This window comes from Podarcis gaigeae (genome assembly GCF_964106915.1).
Source record: "Podarcis gaigeae genome assembly, chromosome: 3".
Taxonomy (NCBI): Eukaryota; Metazoa; Chordata; class Lepidosauria; order Squamata; family Lacertidae; genus Podarcis; species Podarcis gaigeae.
Window position 1 is genome coordinate 95,152,791 of NC_139680.1, and position 16,986 is coordinate 95,169,776.

The 16,986-nt window shown below is 39.8% G+C and overlaps 1 protein-coding gene across 7 annotated transcripts in view; it reads left to right on the top strand.

Annotated features, from left to right (window-relative positions):
• The window catches only part of USH2A (usherin), a gene marked incomplete at its 5' end in the record, with an annotated part of 433,145 nt that overhangs the window by 343,338 nt on the left and 72,821 nt on the right, over positions 1–16,986 (top strand). For all 7 annotated transcript variants that reach the window (XR_014562720.1, XM_083732918.1, XM_083732919.1 and 4 more), the window contains 5 exons: positions 2,257–2,364; positions 3,832–4,015; positions 4,559–4,716; positions 12,303–12,461; positions 14,632–14,794. Coding sequence is in view for 6 of the 7 variants with exons in the window: in XM_083732918.1 (XP_083589044.1) it covers positions 2,257–2,364; positions 3,832–4,015; positions 4,559–4,716; positions 12,303–12,461; positions 14,632–14,794 (772 nt within the window). The remainder of the gene's footprint in view (positions 1–2,256; positions 2,365–3,831; positions 4,016–4,558; positions 4,717–12,302; positions 12,462–14,631; positions 14,795–16,986) is intronic.

Here is a 16,986-nt window from a genome sequence, read left to right on the forward strand (position 1 = left end):
ATAATCTGTTGCCACAGTAATCTTTTCTATCATGAAATACTGTTAAATGTTTGGCTCCCATCCATGTCTTTCCCTTTCTAGCCCGCAACTATCATTTTTGCCCGTTTGCTTTTATGCTAAGTATATAGAGATTTCCACCACCACCACACTTCTCTTCGAGTTCATGATTAGGTTACAATCCAGACTCTCTCTCTGACTCCTCTATTTTTCAAAGCTTTGCATCCTGTTCAATTTGCAAGCAGCTTGAAGCCTTGGGTGTCATTCATTCATTCATTCACTGTATTTACCTTCTGATGGGCCTGTTGTGTATTGCTGTTCTGTATGTATGACCATTTTGAAATCCACAACAACAATGAAGCTGTCATCTAACCGTTTTTAGACAAAGGGTTCTGCCCAAAGGATTTTTTCTCCCCTTGTCATAGAATTCATATTGTTTTTCTTAAAGTATTTATAATACTAGTTTAATGAAAACATTTTGCAAAGGGTAGAGAAGAAGAGATAAGAAAGAGCAGGACCCATCACTGACAAGGACAAGGAAGATTAGAGGAAAAATACAAAATGTGAACAGAAGTCTAATAGTGGTTTCTGTGCTCGTAAAAGGAGGAAATCTGGTGTCTTTCCCCTCCTTGATACTGCGTTTTGAGACTTATGCATTAGAATGAATGCATATTTACATATTTATAACCCATTTTCAAAGATGCAGTTGGGTCTTGAAATATTTTGTGGTAGAGGAATGCAGAGAAATATAAAGGTGGAGCCATGGGAGGTAATTGTAAGTTAAGGATAGAGAAATGGGAAATGACTTATAAAACTGATACTGACTAGGGGAAGAGGTTGTATTTTGGAATGGATTCCAATGCACAATTAATGAGTATAAAATACAGCAGCAAGTTCTGTTTAAAATCCTGCTAGACCCTGGAACTAAGAGTTGATATATGTGTAAAGGTAAAAGCAAAGGGAGCCCTGACCGTTAGGTCCAGTCGCAGACAACTCTGGGGTTGCAGCGCTCATCTTGCTTTACTGGCCGAGGGAGCCGGTGTACAGCTTCTGTGTCATGTGGCCAGCATGACTAAACCACTTCTGGCGAACCAGAGCAGTGCACGGAAACGCCATTCACCTTCCCACCGGAGCGGTACCTATTTATCTACTAGCAGTTTGACGTGCTTTCGAACTGCTAGGTTGGCAGAAGCAGGGACTGAGCAATGGGAGCTCACCCCGTTGCAGGGATTTGAACTGCCAACCTTCTGATCGGCAAACCCACAGTGCCACAAAATATAATTCACTGATGGCATTCATTGCTAGCAAGACGTGGCAATGAGTGGGGACTGAAAAAGTGGCTATTAACTATCACTAAACAAACAAACATGTGGTATTTTAAAGACCAACTAAGTCAGTTCTTGGTATGAGCTTTCGTGTGCATGCACACGAAAGCTCATACCAAGAACTGACTTAGTTGGTCTTTAAGGTGCTACTGGAAGGATTTTTTTTTGTTTTGACTATGACAGACCAACACGGCTACCTATCTGTAACTGAAACATGTGGTATGTCTTTGAATACATATTGCTAGAGAACTAACAACATGAGAAAAGCTTTTGTCTGGGTGTGCTGTTTCTGGGTTTCCGGGAAGCCTCAAACTGGTCACTGTTGGGAGTTCACCAGAAGTTGGACTAGAGGAACCTTTGCTCTGATCCAGCAAGCTCCCCTTAAGCATTTATGGATTTATGGGTGCTGGGTTGGCATCGATTCAGCACTGTCATTGTTACCCTGACAGTGTATCCAACTGTGAGCATATCTGTTTGAGTGCTTTGGGAACCTGGGTGATCATGGTGTTGGGAAGGAGAGAGAAAAGACTATGACCAGCAAATGCATTTCTGACCATAGCATAATAATTAACAGAAACAACTTATAAAACACTTTTTTTAATCTAGTAGGCCAAATTTGAGCCACACAACTCAAACTGGTTAATTTTTTGTTGTATACATTTCAACAACCCCAAAGTGTGAGATTCAGCAGCAGAGATGTTGCAAAAGTGTGGTGATTCCCCATTGAAGAGGATAGCATTGGCTAGCCAGACCTTGTTGCTGATTGAGAAGGGGTCCTCATGACAGTTCAAGCTTCACTGTCCCAAAAATGTAGGTCTGCCACCTGATAATACCCCATACAGTACACTTCGTAGGGAAGATTCGCGGGTGGAAATCTGGGTCAGAGCAAACATCTGAAGACTTCAATTTACTCCTATTTGGTTTGGTTGTTTAGATCTTCAGCCTTACAGAAACTACAGCTTTACACTCACAGCATGTACATTTGCTGGATGCACTTCTAGTCGGACAAGTTCAGGTAGAACACTGCAAGCTGCTCCTCAAGGTAGGTAGAAATATATTAAGTTCTGCAGAACTTGGAGGCACTTACACCAGCAGTAAATGTTCCATAGCATTTGTGCTAACCAGAAGAACCAGCGCCTAGATTTCTTTTTAAAGAAACAAAAACCTCTGACATTCACATATGATGTTGAATTTGTACAGTCACATCTGTGTTCCTTTGTGCCTGTGCACACAGCACAACTTTGAGGTAATATGCAAAATAAGAGAGGGAACCCTCAAATAAATGAACAGAATGAAAGGACAGAAAAAGGGCTCTCATGCTATTGCTGTAATACACTGTATAAGCACCTAAGTTTCGAAGAGTCCAAAGAACAGAGCTGGGGAGAAAGAATTGGTGAGAATTGGTGACAGGACACAAGAAAGGGTATAGTCTGCACCATCTCCAGGCACAATTTTCAGTGGCAAATAGTAGGTATATACCAAATGAGTCTCCGCGTATGTTTTACCTACTACCTAATTTTTCCCATTTCTAGTTCCGTAGATTTGGAGGATGATCCCAGGGCAAATATTTAAGGAAACACCATTTTGCACATTTAAAAAAAACACTATTCACTGTATTTATTAGTTGCCTAGTGACTGGATGACATAAAGTATATAATAAAGCCATAAAATACAATTTTATATTGCAGTCCGAAGGTGTTGGTGAATCGCTTCTGTCTCTGGTATAGGGTACCTTCTTCCAGTTTAACTTGGTGCACCAACTTCAACCTCACTGAGCAAAGATAGGCAGACCTCACTGATCCATCCCTCAGATTAGACTTCTGTAATTCTGTAATTGTGCCTGGGAATCCCTCTGAAGACAGTTCAGAAACTAAAATCACTTCAAAATGCACCTGTGAATCGAATACCTAGTCCTGGGTATTATGTTCACATTACAGTTTTCCTTTGTCAACTGCATTGGCTCTCAGTTAATTTCTGAGACCAATTCAAAATACTGGTTTTCACTTTTGAAGACCTTCAGAGCTTGGACCAGGATACTTAAGAACTTGTTACCTAGGGTATGCTGGTCCATACACTAATATCTTTAAAAATTGCTTTTCATTGGGTGATCTTGCCATCTCAGGTGCAATGGTAGGCTACTGTGTTGTGGCACCCAACTATGGCATGCTTTCCCCAGGGATGTCATATCCGTAGACAAAACCCTTTGTGATTTCCCCCAGCTTTTATGCTGCTTGGTGTTTGTTTTCAATCTTCCTGGCTGTTCTTTTATACCGTGGTGTTTTAATGTTACACACACACACATTTTGTAAGCTGCCCTAGAAACCTGTTGAATGCTAGGTTATATATAAAATTATTTTATATAATTGTTTGCTGTCATCGAGATCAAGCTGAATTGATTTTGGATGCCGGCGTTATTAACTAACACAGTCTACCATCCTAGCTTGTTTATAACATTAAATAATTATGCAAAGATGTTGTTATTAACACTGTATTATTGATATAATTACAGGGGTATGGTTACAGCCTCGTCATATCACAGTTAGCTCTACAGTAGTTGAATTATATTGGGATGAACCGGAGCAACTTAATGGAATTATTTCTCAGTATCGATTGCTTTGTAATGGAGAAGAGATTTTCAAGGGTGGTAAAGAAAATCTGAATTTCACTGATTCTGGCCTGCAACCAAATAGCAGGTAAAATGGCAGAGGTGTCTAATAAGTGTTTAATCTAGTATAATGTATTTATATCTTCCGAAAATGTTCAAACATGATCTAACTGTTGGACCTCATATATGGATATCTCTTTAGCATTCCTATGAATGCTGAGGGCATGATAGCACCTGAATTCAGTTTTCCAAAGCTTCAGACGAAACAGATCAGCAGTGCTGTTAGCTCATTAGTTATGTGTGAGGGCCAGTAGACTGAATCCAAATGCCACTCCTCACTCTAGTGAGAGCAAGTGATCTGTGTAATCAAGGATTATGATCTGTTATACACACACACACACACACACACACACACACTTACACATAAATACATATAACAGACACACAGAGAGAGAAATGCAGAAAATTTAATATTACTGGTATCTGACACACATGTTTTATGATGTTCATTCATCAACCTAATCATTTCTAAAATTTAAAGTAAATGTGTTCCAAATAACTAACATATTTGATTATTTTGTGAACATTTTTTTCTGTCCTCCACTCACTGTACCCTATTGTTTGTTTATAGATATGTTTACCAGCTAGAAGCCAGCACATGGGGTGGGAGCAACACCAGTGGCAAATACATTATCCAAACACCTGTGGCAACACCAGAGGAAATCCGCACCCCATTTAATGTCACAACAATTGATGCACATTCCATATTTGTAGCTTGGGAAATTCCTGGTAAGCATGAGTTTTTGTGTACTATATGCGGGATATGTATTAAATGAGTTATCTGTCTGCTGAAGTCATCTGCTTTTCATGTTTTTGGTTTTTGTGATTTAGGAAGGAATGGTTCATACCAGTGTTGGCCCTACCATCCTTCCTTAAGTGGCAGATTTGGATTTATCATTAAAAGGAATCAATATATGTATGTATGATGTCTCGGTTCCATTGAGCTCAATGGGACATTCAGGAAACTTGATACCAAATTACAGCATTCATTTGTTACAAGTGTGACCATAATTACAGGGAGGAGAAATATTTGGGTTTTCTCCTTCAGGCACCAAAATGTCTTCAACCATCTGTGGCTTGTGATAAAACAATAATAATTAAGCAATAGAATCGGCTGTATTGCCTTCAAATTGAGGAAATATAATTTAATGCCAAATTGTGAATTTTAATTTAATAGTGATCATCTAGTCATACCATCTATGACTTATGTGCAATTGATTAATTCATTTTAATTTGGCTTCAGACAGTTATTTATTATCAGAGCCTTTAAAAAAGAGGAACCGTATCCTTGTTCTCCTTTCTCTGCTGAGTTCATGACAAATGCAGCCAATTCTGGGGATGTCTGCTCTCCAAAAAGGAAGCATTAACAACCCCAGTGTAGTGTCTGTTTGTCATACCAAGAGTTGCTGAGTGAACTCTCAGGCAGTGTACTGTTTAGTATGAAATTAAAGTTGTTGTTATACATCCTCTGTTGGGCCTCTACCTCATGATACTTTCCCCTCAGACTAGAAGGGTTTCCATCTACTAATAGCTGATCTTCACCAGCAAGTGTGGCAATCAGCTAAACTTTCAGCTATTTACCCTCATTATATGGGTATTCCAACACAATGGTGGTTAACATAAATGTAATGTTCCATAACTATAGTGACTGGCTCCATTCTCATGTTGTGTGTGGCTCTGCAATCAATAGTTTTCAACTGCTGAAAAATATGAGAAATTGTGTATACAAAGGAGATTGTGCTCTCATCATTTATTTCAGACAGAAACAGGAGGCTATATCTAAAATGGTTATGTATGGAATCTGAATTTAATTTTTTTCCGTTTCTAGCTTCTTTAAATATATTCTACTAATAATACTAATTGGGCATTTTTCTATGGAGTCTTTCTTCATAAACATTTAAAATACTGTACTCCCACCTTGCAGAAAAGCCACAGAATGACAAGAGGATATAAAAACATTCAATATAAAGTTACCTGGTAAACATTTGCACTCATGCTTGGAATAGTAAATATTCCTGTGATGCCCATTGAACCAATGGTTAATAGATCTATAATATCCTGAGCTGTCAATCTTTTAGTTTTCAGAAGCACAAAATCCATTATAGAAATGCTATAATATATGAAAAAGATTAAAATCTTAAATTAAACTTTTCCCCTTCTACTGCCTAGAAGGATTTAGAACCCAGGAAGAAGGCAGGTGAATTTGACTTATAATCTACACTTGATTTCATTGGAAAGTGTCTCATACTGTCTCAGTTTTGATAATAAGTTTCACTGAAAGCTTTGAATATTCACTATTACAAATATGTTTTGTTATCTTCTTGAAGCCTGATCCTATGCAGAGTTAGTCATGGCTAAGTCCATTGATAATGTGCCTAACTATGTGTTAATCACACACAAAGAATTAAAAAGTCAAAATAAGAAATCGGATGATGTGCATGTTTCATCAGAAAATGGGCTTCTCTCTGTTCTCCCATCCTACTCTTCCCCCAGAATTTCTGAATTGTATGCATTTGTAAAAGGTTTAAGGGAAAAGCTTAATTACAGCAAATTCACAAACATAGATGCATATACCTACACAGAAGGTATTTGTGAAAGCAATAGTATATTTCTGAGAAGCAGGAACAAGGAGTGGGGGGGGAAATATGGGAAGCCAGCCACTGATAATAATAGTAAGCTAACTAAGGGGAAAGAGAGTCTGAGGTAACTGAAGAAAAACAGGACAGGCATGAGGAACCAATGCACCGTCCATATATTGTTGGACTCTGACTCCCATCATCCTTGACCACTTGCTTTGCTGAAGGGGGCTGGTGGGAGCTGTGGCCCAACGACATCTGAAAGGCTTCCTGTTTCCTGCTACTGAAATATTTATTTTACTTAAATCATTTCTATACCACTTTTATAGGGACGCGGGTGGCGCTGTGGGTTAAACCACAGAGCCCAGGACTTGCCAATCAGAAGGTCGGCGGTTCGAATCCCCACGACGGGGTGAGCTCCCGTTGCTCAGTCCCTGCTCCTGCCAACCTAGCAGTTCGAAAGCACATCAAAGTACAAGTAGATAAATAGGTACTGCTCCAGTGGGAAGGTAAACGGCATTTCCGTGCGCTGCTCTGGTTTGCCAGAAGCGGCTTAGTCCTGCTGGCCACACGACGCAGAAGCTGTACTCTGGCTCCCTCGGCCTATAAAGCGAAATGAGCGTCACAACCCCAGAGTCGGCCACGACTGGACCTAATGGTCAGGGGTCCCTTTACCTTTTTATATAATTTTTATTTTTTATTTTTTTAAAATCAAAGTAAAACATTGCAGATAAAAGTCAAATACAGTGGTACTTCGGGTTACAGATGCTTCAGGTTAGAAACGCTTCAGGTTACAGACTCTGCTAACCCAGAAATAGTACCCACTTCCCAGTACAGTAACCTGCCCCAGAATGCATCCTTGGACCAATTCTGCACATCCAAGTCTCATTCTCATGCGTCCCCACCAGCCATGCAGATAAATAATTCCCAAATATTAGAGAAAATGTTTGGTCTGCAAAAATACATAGGAGCATTAAGCGTAATTTACAATGGCTCATTCATCAATCTCCATCTAGGGCAATGGAATGTCATATGAAGAGCAACATACTGTAACTACTGAGGAGTACTGAGCAATTTTTAAACACACAAAAACATGACAAACCAGACTCCCTGGACAGCAAAAATACAACTCCTGATTACCACCCAGTAATACATCATTCACTTTCTCCTACTGAACAGAGTGGTAGGTTATAGGGATTTGCAAAGAGAGAGATAAACAACGTCTTGTTTCATAGGAATATTGGCATGATGAATCACTTCTATGAGTTTTCTAGCAAAAAGTAAGGTGATGTCTCACTGTCCTGGATCAGATTGGCTCTCAACGACTAAAATTGCATGGGATTGTCAACCCATAAAAATGAGGCCTGGAGGAAATGGCTGAAAGTACGACTGGAGGGTGTCATGAAGGGATGGCAATGTTAGTAGCAAGCCAAACCTCTGTATACAACTATGATGTATTACTGGCAAGTCCCGTCCCCCCCGTTTTGTAGGTTTAGTTTTATTTTTCTTTAGACTTTACTTTTTCCATGAATGGATCTTCAGTTATGCATTCAATACATCATATTGAAATACTCTATTTCTCCCTTTTACATTCAAAGGTCAACCTTTATAATAAGGGTTGGCAGTGATTCTCCCATTGAGACAGTCATTTTAATTGATATTGTCTCCAGGAATAAAATTGCTTTTTATTAATCAAGTTTTGATGAGAGGCTAGTTGGCCACAGTATCTTCCTGTCTATGGAAAGTGGCTGCATTCTGGCATTCGATCCCCTTGTCTTCTATAATAAATTAGGATCACATAAGCACCCACAGGATTAATTATGGGCTACCTATCCATGGAGTCTCCTTTTATTTTAATTATGATGTTTCAACAGCAGTGATGTCTCCAAATTCCATAACTTTATAGATGTCATAATTCAAAACTCCTGTCTAAGCTAAATGGTGAGATGTCCAAGCAGTGGTTAAAGTGATGAATTAAAGGAGAAAAAGGTGTTTGACACACCTCACTTAGTATGGAAAATAGGGCTTTAATTTCTGAAAGAGCAAGAGATACTGGGAGTTGGTGCACTTGTTTTACCAATATGGTACTATGGATCTTATTTTCAGTGGCTGGGGTCATTGTGGACAGAGAATAAGTTTGGATCCAGCCCACTGTGTCCTTGAATGCACTCTTTAGCTTTTTTCTGATATAAGTAAAGCATTGCCAATAATTTCTCTGAAAGTGATTTTGCTACTGGAATAATAGTTTGGGAACTGAAACTGCCTTGGTTATCCTGGCGAGAGATATACAGGAGTGTGGCCCGGTTAATTCTCTTGGATGTCTCAGGGGTTTATGTTACAATTTGAGTGCTGAATCCATGTGGGACCTAGTGGCTTTGGTGGCTTTTATGGTGGCCCTGGTTTTACCTGGAGGATAGGACTATAAAGGTGGTGTTGGATGGCTGATGCTCCACACAGTGACCTTTTAAATGCAGGGTGTCTCATACACTATTCAGCACCTACATGAAACACCCTGATAAAGTTTTTGGAATACTTGGTCTAGGGCAGCATTCACTAACCTGGTGCCTTCCTGCTGTTTTGAACTGCAATTCCCATTAGCCTCAACTAGCAAAACCACACTGTGCACTAAATTACAGTCATACCTTGGGTTATAGATGCTTCAGGTTGTGCGTTTTTGGGTTATGTACACGCCGAAATCCGGAAGTACTGAAATGGGTTACTTCTGGGTTTCGGCGCATGCGCAGAAGCGCCGAATCACAACCCGCGTGTGCGCAGACATGGCACTGCGGGTTGCGAACATGCCTCCCACATGGATCACGTTCGCCACACGAGTGTCCACTGTACACCTCAGTATGATATTATTTGTGCAGCTTTTAGTAGAAAATAAGATTGTGCCATTAATCTGAATATTTAGCCTTAAAAATGATGATGGAGCCATATATACTGTTTTATGATAATATGGGTGTGTTTTTAATAATAAACGTCAGAGGAAATCTTTACGTTGAATATTAATAAGATACATAAGATATGTAGCTGAAATCCAACTCTGGAAGATATGGGAAAAACAATATTAGACCACTGGTCATTATTGGGTTTGAGTTTTGATATATGCCAAAGAACATGTGATGCTTTTTTTTAATCTGTTGATTTCAATGTGTTTTTAATCTATACGGGGGGGGGGGGACAATACCCTTTCAAACCACACTTTCTTACACATTTTTCTTATGAGACTCCTTAGTTTTGAAATGAATTTGAAGGTGATTTTTTCCAGAATTGTCCATTATCCACTGTCCAAATATAAAGAAAAAAGGGGGAAGAGGAAAGCCCAAGATGTTGTTTGATTGACTTGTCCTGTTGCAAAATATGCACCTGCTGTGAAATGAAGTCATGGAGAGAAAAAAGTGGAATAATTTAACTTTTTTATTTGTAAAGATAATCAGGATTTTCTGATTACATCTTAACTTCATAAATGTTAAATAACCTATCAGCATCTAGTTGTTGTAAATTATGAAAAGGAGTATTGCTGGGAATATTAACCAACTAAATCCTTGTTCTTTAGTGAACACGAAAATGCGTTATGGCAGGTTGTCATTGTGCTCACGGTAACTTTGACACCAAATAACAAAACTGCCATTTGCACTTAGGGTAAATTGGTTCACTTGTGCTTTTACTGTTCTTTTTATTCTGACATAAATTTATGAACTCTGGAACTAACCAAGTCGTGTGGTTTCCCAGCTGACTTTAACAAATCTGCCCATTTCATTCCATTCACTCATCAAACCATCAATGCTGTGGTAGTTTCAGACTCGCCGCAGATATTTTAAGACATAGGCACTTTTCTGACCGCCACATTTCCATTTCCTATGAACATTTGCCTTTCTTGTTTTCAAAGGCATCAGCTGATGGGGGAAATATGTTACTCAGAAAAAGAGGGCAAAGCATCCTACTGACAATCCCATTCTTCTTCAACGCATTTTTTACATGATTTGTGTAACATATTCTTGCTTTCTTCCTGAGAAGACTTGATCAAGGCAGTCTGTTTACTTTTAACTTTATTTATTTGGGTTTTTGGCCTGTCCTTAGCAACAATCTAATACAATTTCAGATGTGAATAAAAAGTCCAGATGGCATCCCTCCAACATTTATATTTAGGTAACATGCAAAATGGCACCGTCCTTTTGGAATCTGCTGTCTTTTCTGGCTTCCTAGTGAGGTTGTTCCTACCAGTTTTGAATCAATATAATATAGTGGACAGAATACCAAAGCTCCACTCCTCTTTCCATGTTTCTTTTGTGTAGCTACATTACACATATATGTGTAACACCCATGCAAGGCTCCCATGAGGCAAGGTGAGGCAGCAGCCTCAGGAAGAATGATTGTCCGGGACAGCAGATCTTGGTGTTGATCTTTCTTCCCCCCTTGTTCCTGATGTACATCTTCCCTCTCCCCTTCTTCCCTGGCAGGGAAAGAAGTGAAGTTTTAGGATCAGCCTCAGGTTCCAAAATCTCTTATGCCGTCCCTGATTGGATGGAGTACTGGATCCCCACTCAGTGATTATGGCTAATGCAGTGTTTCTCAAATGTGTTAGACTATAGCTCCCATCATTCCTTGACCACTGGTCCTACCCAAGTTTGAGAAACACTGGCCTAATGTGTGCCTTCAGTCCAACCTATCGTACAAGGTTTTGGTATGAATAAAAATGGGAAAGCCCGACATGTGTTGCTTCCATGAGCATTTTGAAGATAGGGCAAGATACAAGTGTGAAAGACAGCATGTCGTGGAAACCCAGGCTATGTTAGGGCTGCCCTACATCCTGGTTTTCCTGGACACGTCCGGGAATTGCTCAGAAAAATGGTGTCTGGGTGGATTTTTGTTGAATCGGCAAAATCGGACGCATGGCAAGTTGGGCTGTTTTTATTTTAAAACTCTATAATGGTTTCTTACAGAGTTTCTTGGCACCTTGCTGTCCACTTGTGGGACAAGTAAGATTGTGCTGTATGAACCTAAATATGCTTTCATACCTTATGCTTGTGAAATTCTCTGAGTAAAGTATTTCACTTCTACCCATAACCCTTTCACTACATTGTTTTGGTTTTGTATAATTTGAAAAGTCCAGTCTACTGAATGTTGGATCCTGTAGAACAGGCATGGCCAAACTTGGCTCTCCAGCTGTTTGGGAATACAATCCCCATCATCCCTGACCACTGGTCCTGTTAGCTACTTTGAACTTCCACAGTTTAATGGAAGGTCTGCATGGAGACCGCATTCATGCAACTATAAACTCATAGAGATATTTCTGGGTGATCAGAAATCGTGGGAAAATAGGGTTTCCAATTCCAATGGAAAGAGCCCTGTGTGTGCGATCCCACTCCATCTCTCTGTCTGAATATCTGAATAGGGTTTCGATGGCAAATCTTTGACTCTTAGCCAAATGTGTGAAATATCTCCATGGCTGATCATGATGCTTGAGTTGGCATTGGGAAAATTAAAAATTCTCTCTGTGGTGATTCGTCTCTGTTGCCTGATGCTTGTGACCACTGAAATGCTGAGCATTCATGTGTGAATAAGGTATGTTTATTATTCATGTATGAATGAAGTATCATTATCAAGAAACACAATCTTAATCATTCCAGTGCTTCATGGCACAGAGTTCCCCTATTTACGAGGAAACACGAAATCAGAAAGACTGTGTATGTGAAGCAGCAATTATCCTATGAACTGTTGTCTATTTTGTAACAGGATCATTTAAGACTAATTTGCCTTTGAAGTACAACATACTACTAAATGCTGGCAGTACTTCTCCACTTGTAATACCAGTCGGCCAGCCTAACTTTGCTCTTTTGGATGGTCTGGATCCGTACACACAATACGAGATAAGGATACAAGCTTGCCAAGATGGTAAGATGTTAAGTAATTCTCTTTTGTCATCAGCAGACAGTGCAGTTTTGCAAAATAGCTTCTGTTCAGCAAAACAGATAACATCTTATTTCAAAATTGAAGTGAAATGTTTACCTAGTAAAAGCAAAGCCTGACACTGAGTGGTGCATTTTACATTTCTCCATATTATATCATGAATATTTTAAAAGAAAATTTAAAACGTTAGCATTTGGGGGAATGGTAGTCCTTTTTGTGAAATGCATTATGAAAAGCATAAAGTAGGTTTTTTTTTAAAAAAAAGGCTAGAAGTACACATCAGATACAATCCCTTCTCAATTGATGTTACATCAGCAATTTATCTCTTTTTTATTATTCATATAAAGCAGAAGGATTATTGCTCTGTTATTTTGGATTACAAGGAATGCATGAAACCTTATCTAAAGGGATCTGTTGGCATGGGTAAAGCACTTACACTGGTGGAAGTCTACAGAAACCGTTGATACTGAACTTGAAGCTTCTGGGTATTGGGGACTTGTAAGATTGATCCCATCTTTCAAAAATTTTTATGACGGTCCAAATCAATAATATTTCAAGAATTTTTCCTGCACTGTTTGCCTTTTTTGTATCATTCAGTGAGCAGGGAGTGAGCCTTGGGACTCTGTGCTCCTTCCTCCTCTTGCTTTCTGCCTTCACATGCTAGTCCTTGTTAGCTTAAACTACAATTGGCTATTGTTGTCCATTAAACTGTGGTTTAATGTCAGTTTTACTATCCTAGATCTTTATTTCATAGCATTCATACACCACTTGATTGTAAAATAAATAAATAACCCTCAAAGCGGTCTACAAAAAGATAAAGCAATGTAATCAAGAAATGTCTACAACCTTATTTAAAAGGTAAAGGGACCCCTGACCATTAGGTCCAGTCAGGACCAACTCTGGGGTTGCGGTGCTCATCTCGCTTTATTGGCCGAGGGAGCCGGCGTACAGCTTCTGGGTCATGTAGCCAGCATGACTAAGCCGCTTCTGGCGAACCAGAGCAGCGCACGGAAACGCTGTTTACCTTCCTGCCGGAGTGGTACCTATTTATCTACTTGCACTCTGATGTGCTTTTGAATTGCTAGGTTGGCAGGAGCAGGGACCAAGTAACGGGACCTCACCCTGTTGCGGGGATTCGAACCGCCGACCTTCTGATCGGCAAGTCCTAGGCTCTGTGGTTTAACACACAGGGCCACCCGCATCCCACAACCTTATTTACAAACAAACAAAAGTTAAAATATTAAGAGATTGAAATTACCCCAACTTTCTAAGCAGCTGTTTTTTTGCAGACGCCAAAAAGAGTACAGTGACGGCCCCTCCTTGATCTCAGAAGGCAGGTAATTCCAAGGTGTAGGTGCTGCCACACTAAATGAACAAGTTCTTACAAATGTGGAATGGGTGTTATGTTGCAACTGTAGTAGTGCCAATTCTGCCGATTGAAGCAGTGAAGTGGACACATGTGGAGTAAGGCGATCTCAGAGGCAAACTCGTACTCAAGTTGTTAAGGGCTTTAAAGCATGCTTTGAATGTGGTTTAATATCCTGGATGATAAACTGATGTTGAATCATACTTCTCTATCTCAGACATAACAGGAAACTGTAGTTTAAGTGAACCAGGATCAGTGTGCAAAGGGAAGGCATGAAAGTGGGGAACACATTAAAACAGTACTTGTTTCTAGCTTGCTAAACTATGGTTTGGTTCTCAATTCAGTTCTTTATTTGTTTATGCCGGTAGCTACTGAGAGCCTTTTCAGTGGTGGTGCCCCAGTTGTGAATTATCCTCCCTAGAGGGAAATGTTTAGAACCTATGCTGTGGTCTTGTGTTAGGTGATGACCTTTTAAATTGATCCCAGGGTTTTAAGATGTGTTTTAGTGGTTCTTATATCTTTTACATTGCCATTACAACATGTTGCTTTTATTCTGTGATATATTGTTCTGTTTAAGATTATGTATTGTTCTATTTTTATGGTTTTATAAACTGTCCAGAGAACTTTGGTTATTGGGTGATAGCAACTGAAGTAGAAAATAAATGGAATGCTTAAGAATGAAAAGGAAATGTATATTTGATATATTGTTTCTTGGGCATTTGTCAGTCCAAAGAGCATGTTCCAGTGTCCAAAACATGATCCTTAATTGATGCTTTTGTTTTCTTGTAGTTGGCTGTGGAGTTGGTGAACGGGCATATGCAAGGACGGCTGAAGCACCTCCTAAGGATTTGAGTCCCCCTGTCATTGCAGCCACTGGATCGGCATCAATAGAGGTGAAATGGTCACCACCTAGAAAACCCAATGGAATAATTAGAAACTACTTTGTTTACAGGTAGCTTTGGTTGTTGTTGATTTTTTACCCTACTAAGATGCTCAATATAGAAACTACAGTAGCCCCCACCTGGAAGTTTTATTCATCTCCAATAATGTTTAAATTATCTTCCCAAGTGCGTGCGTTGGATAGCATGGGAAAAATCCACACCAATGTTTTTGTCCTGAAAAAGGTTATCCCACCCCTTGGTCTAGAGTGGAGAAGGAATTGGGCTAAGTGTGATTTCTACTGTCACTACAGTATTATGGTCATGGGTGGTGCTGTGGTCTAAACCACCACTGAGCCTCTTGGGCTTGCTGATCAGAAGGTCAGCAGTTTGAATCCCCGCAATGGGGTGAGCTCCCATTGCTCTGTCCCAGCTCCTGCCAACCTAGCAGTTCAAAAGCACGCCAGTGTGAGTAGATAAAAAGGTACTGCTGTGATGGGAAGGTAAATGTCATTTCCATGCACTCTGGTTTCCGTCACAGTGTTCCATTGCGCCAGAAGCGGTTTAGTCATGCTGGCCACATGGCCCAGAAAGCTGTCTGTGGACTCCCTTGGCCTGAAAGCGAGATGAGTGCCGCAACCCCATAGTCACCTGTGACTGGACTTAACCGTCCAGGGGTCCTTTACTTTTTACCTATGGTCTGGCAACCTTAAGGTTGTCAAGAAACCAAAGGCCAAGAAGTCATAGATAGGAAGTAAAGAAATGCAGAAAGTTGGATTGGCCCATCCAGCTCAGTATGATCTACGCTGAATGGCTGTGACTCTCCGGGGTGAGACCTATAAAACTGAGGATTGAACCTGACACCTTCTGCATGAAAAACGTTTGGTCTGCCACTGAACTACGACTCTTTCCCAATGGTAGCTGTGGATCTAAATTCATATCTTTCATTGAACTTGCCAGCCAATTCTTTGACTTAAGGTTCCTAGGAGTCTATAAAATTCTGGTTCTCCTGGAATATTTTCACCTGCTAATTGTATGGCAAAACACATCAAACCCCTCCTCTGTATAAAGAGAAATAAAGTATCTCTTATAGTCCAAGACAAGGCTTCACTCTGCTGGTTTTGTAAATAAAGCTGATGATTACAGCTGCAATTCCACAGCAGCCAGAGAAAGGGAAAACAGGAAATATAATGCAGAAAGTGGAAAATACTGTAAATTGAATTTGACAGCATTTGATGGCATTTGATTATTCTAGTCACAGCCAAACAATGATATAAAGAGTAATATGAAACAGAATGTGTTACTGCCTAGCAGACTCGAAAGCAATAAACCTTCCTCCAATGTGACACAATCACTTCACAATCATAATTGTAGCCTGTTTGATACCTCTGAGTACAGCAGAAGGGCACTGACTGACATAGATACATTTTGTTTTTTATTTAAAGTGAAATGAAAATGGCGCACTGGGGCTCCAGATACAATCGTTATATTCACCTACATAGGCATGAATCACTTGGCAGTTATTTCAGCTGAAGTTTAAATGTGCTTAGACAACAACAATATCACATCTTTCTCAGATAGCTGTGGAAAAAATCAGAAATTTGTAAGGGCAGGAATGGGATGTAAGCACAGAGTTCTCCCCCCCCCCCCTTTTTTTTTTTTGCATGTGATACCCACACATAGCCTTAGACTGTTATAGCAAGAAGTCTGCAGTATTTCTGGAGGATGTTATGGTATGTAATTTCTTTTTCATCATTTGCTGCCACTGCCACTGCCTTCCTGTCATATATACACCAAACTAAATTTATTTAACCTGCAAGTGGTAGGCAGCTTTTCATTAAGCCTGAAGGATATATATTTGCAAGGGTTTGGAGTTCTGTGCTGACCTTCCTGCTATCCTCACCCAACCCCAAACCTTTGTTAGATACGTTTTTAGAACAAAACTGGAGGGAGGGAGGTATAGCAATATTTATTCATTTATGCTGTGTTTCTATGCCACTGCGCGCGCACACACACACACACACACAAATATCAGTAACAATGCAATATAATAAAACAATAAAAGCAGTAAAAAGAAATTCCCCTCTAGCAGAGGAAGAAATCAAACCAGCTGACAGAACTGATAAACCAATAAATCACAAATAAACATTGGGCATCCAGGTTTTTGAACCACAAATTATTTAAGAGGCCTCAGTAAATAAAAAAAAGACCTTTGCCTTCCTCTGAAAAGACCATAAAGAAGGAGCAAAGAGTGCCTCTTTGAGGA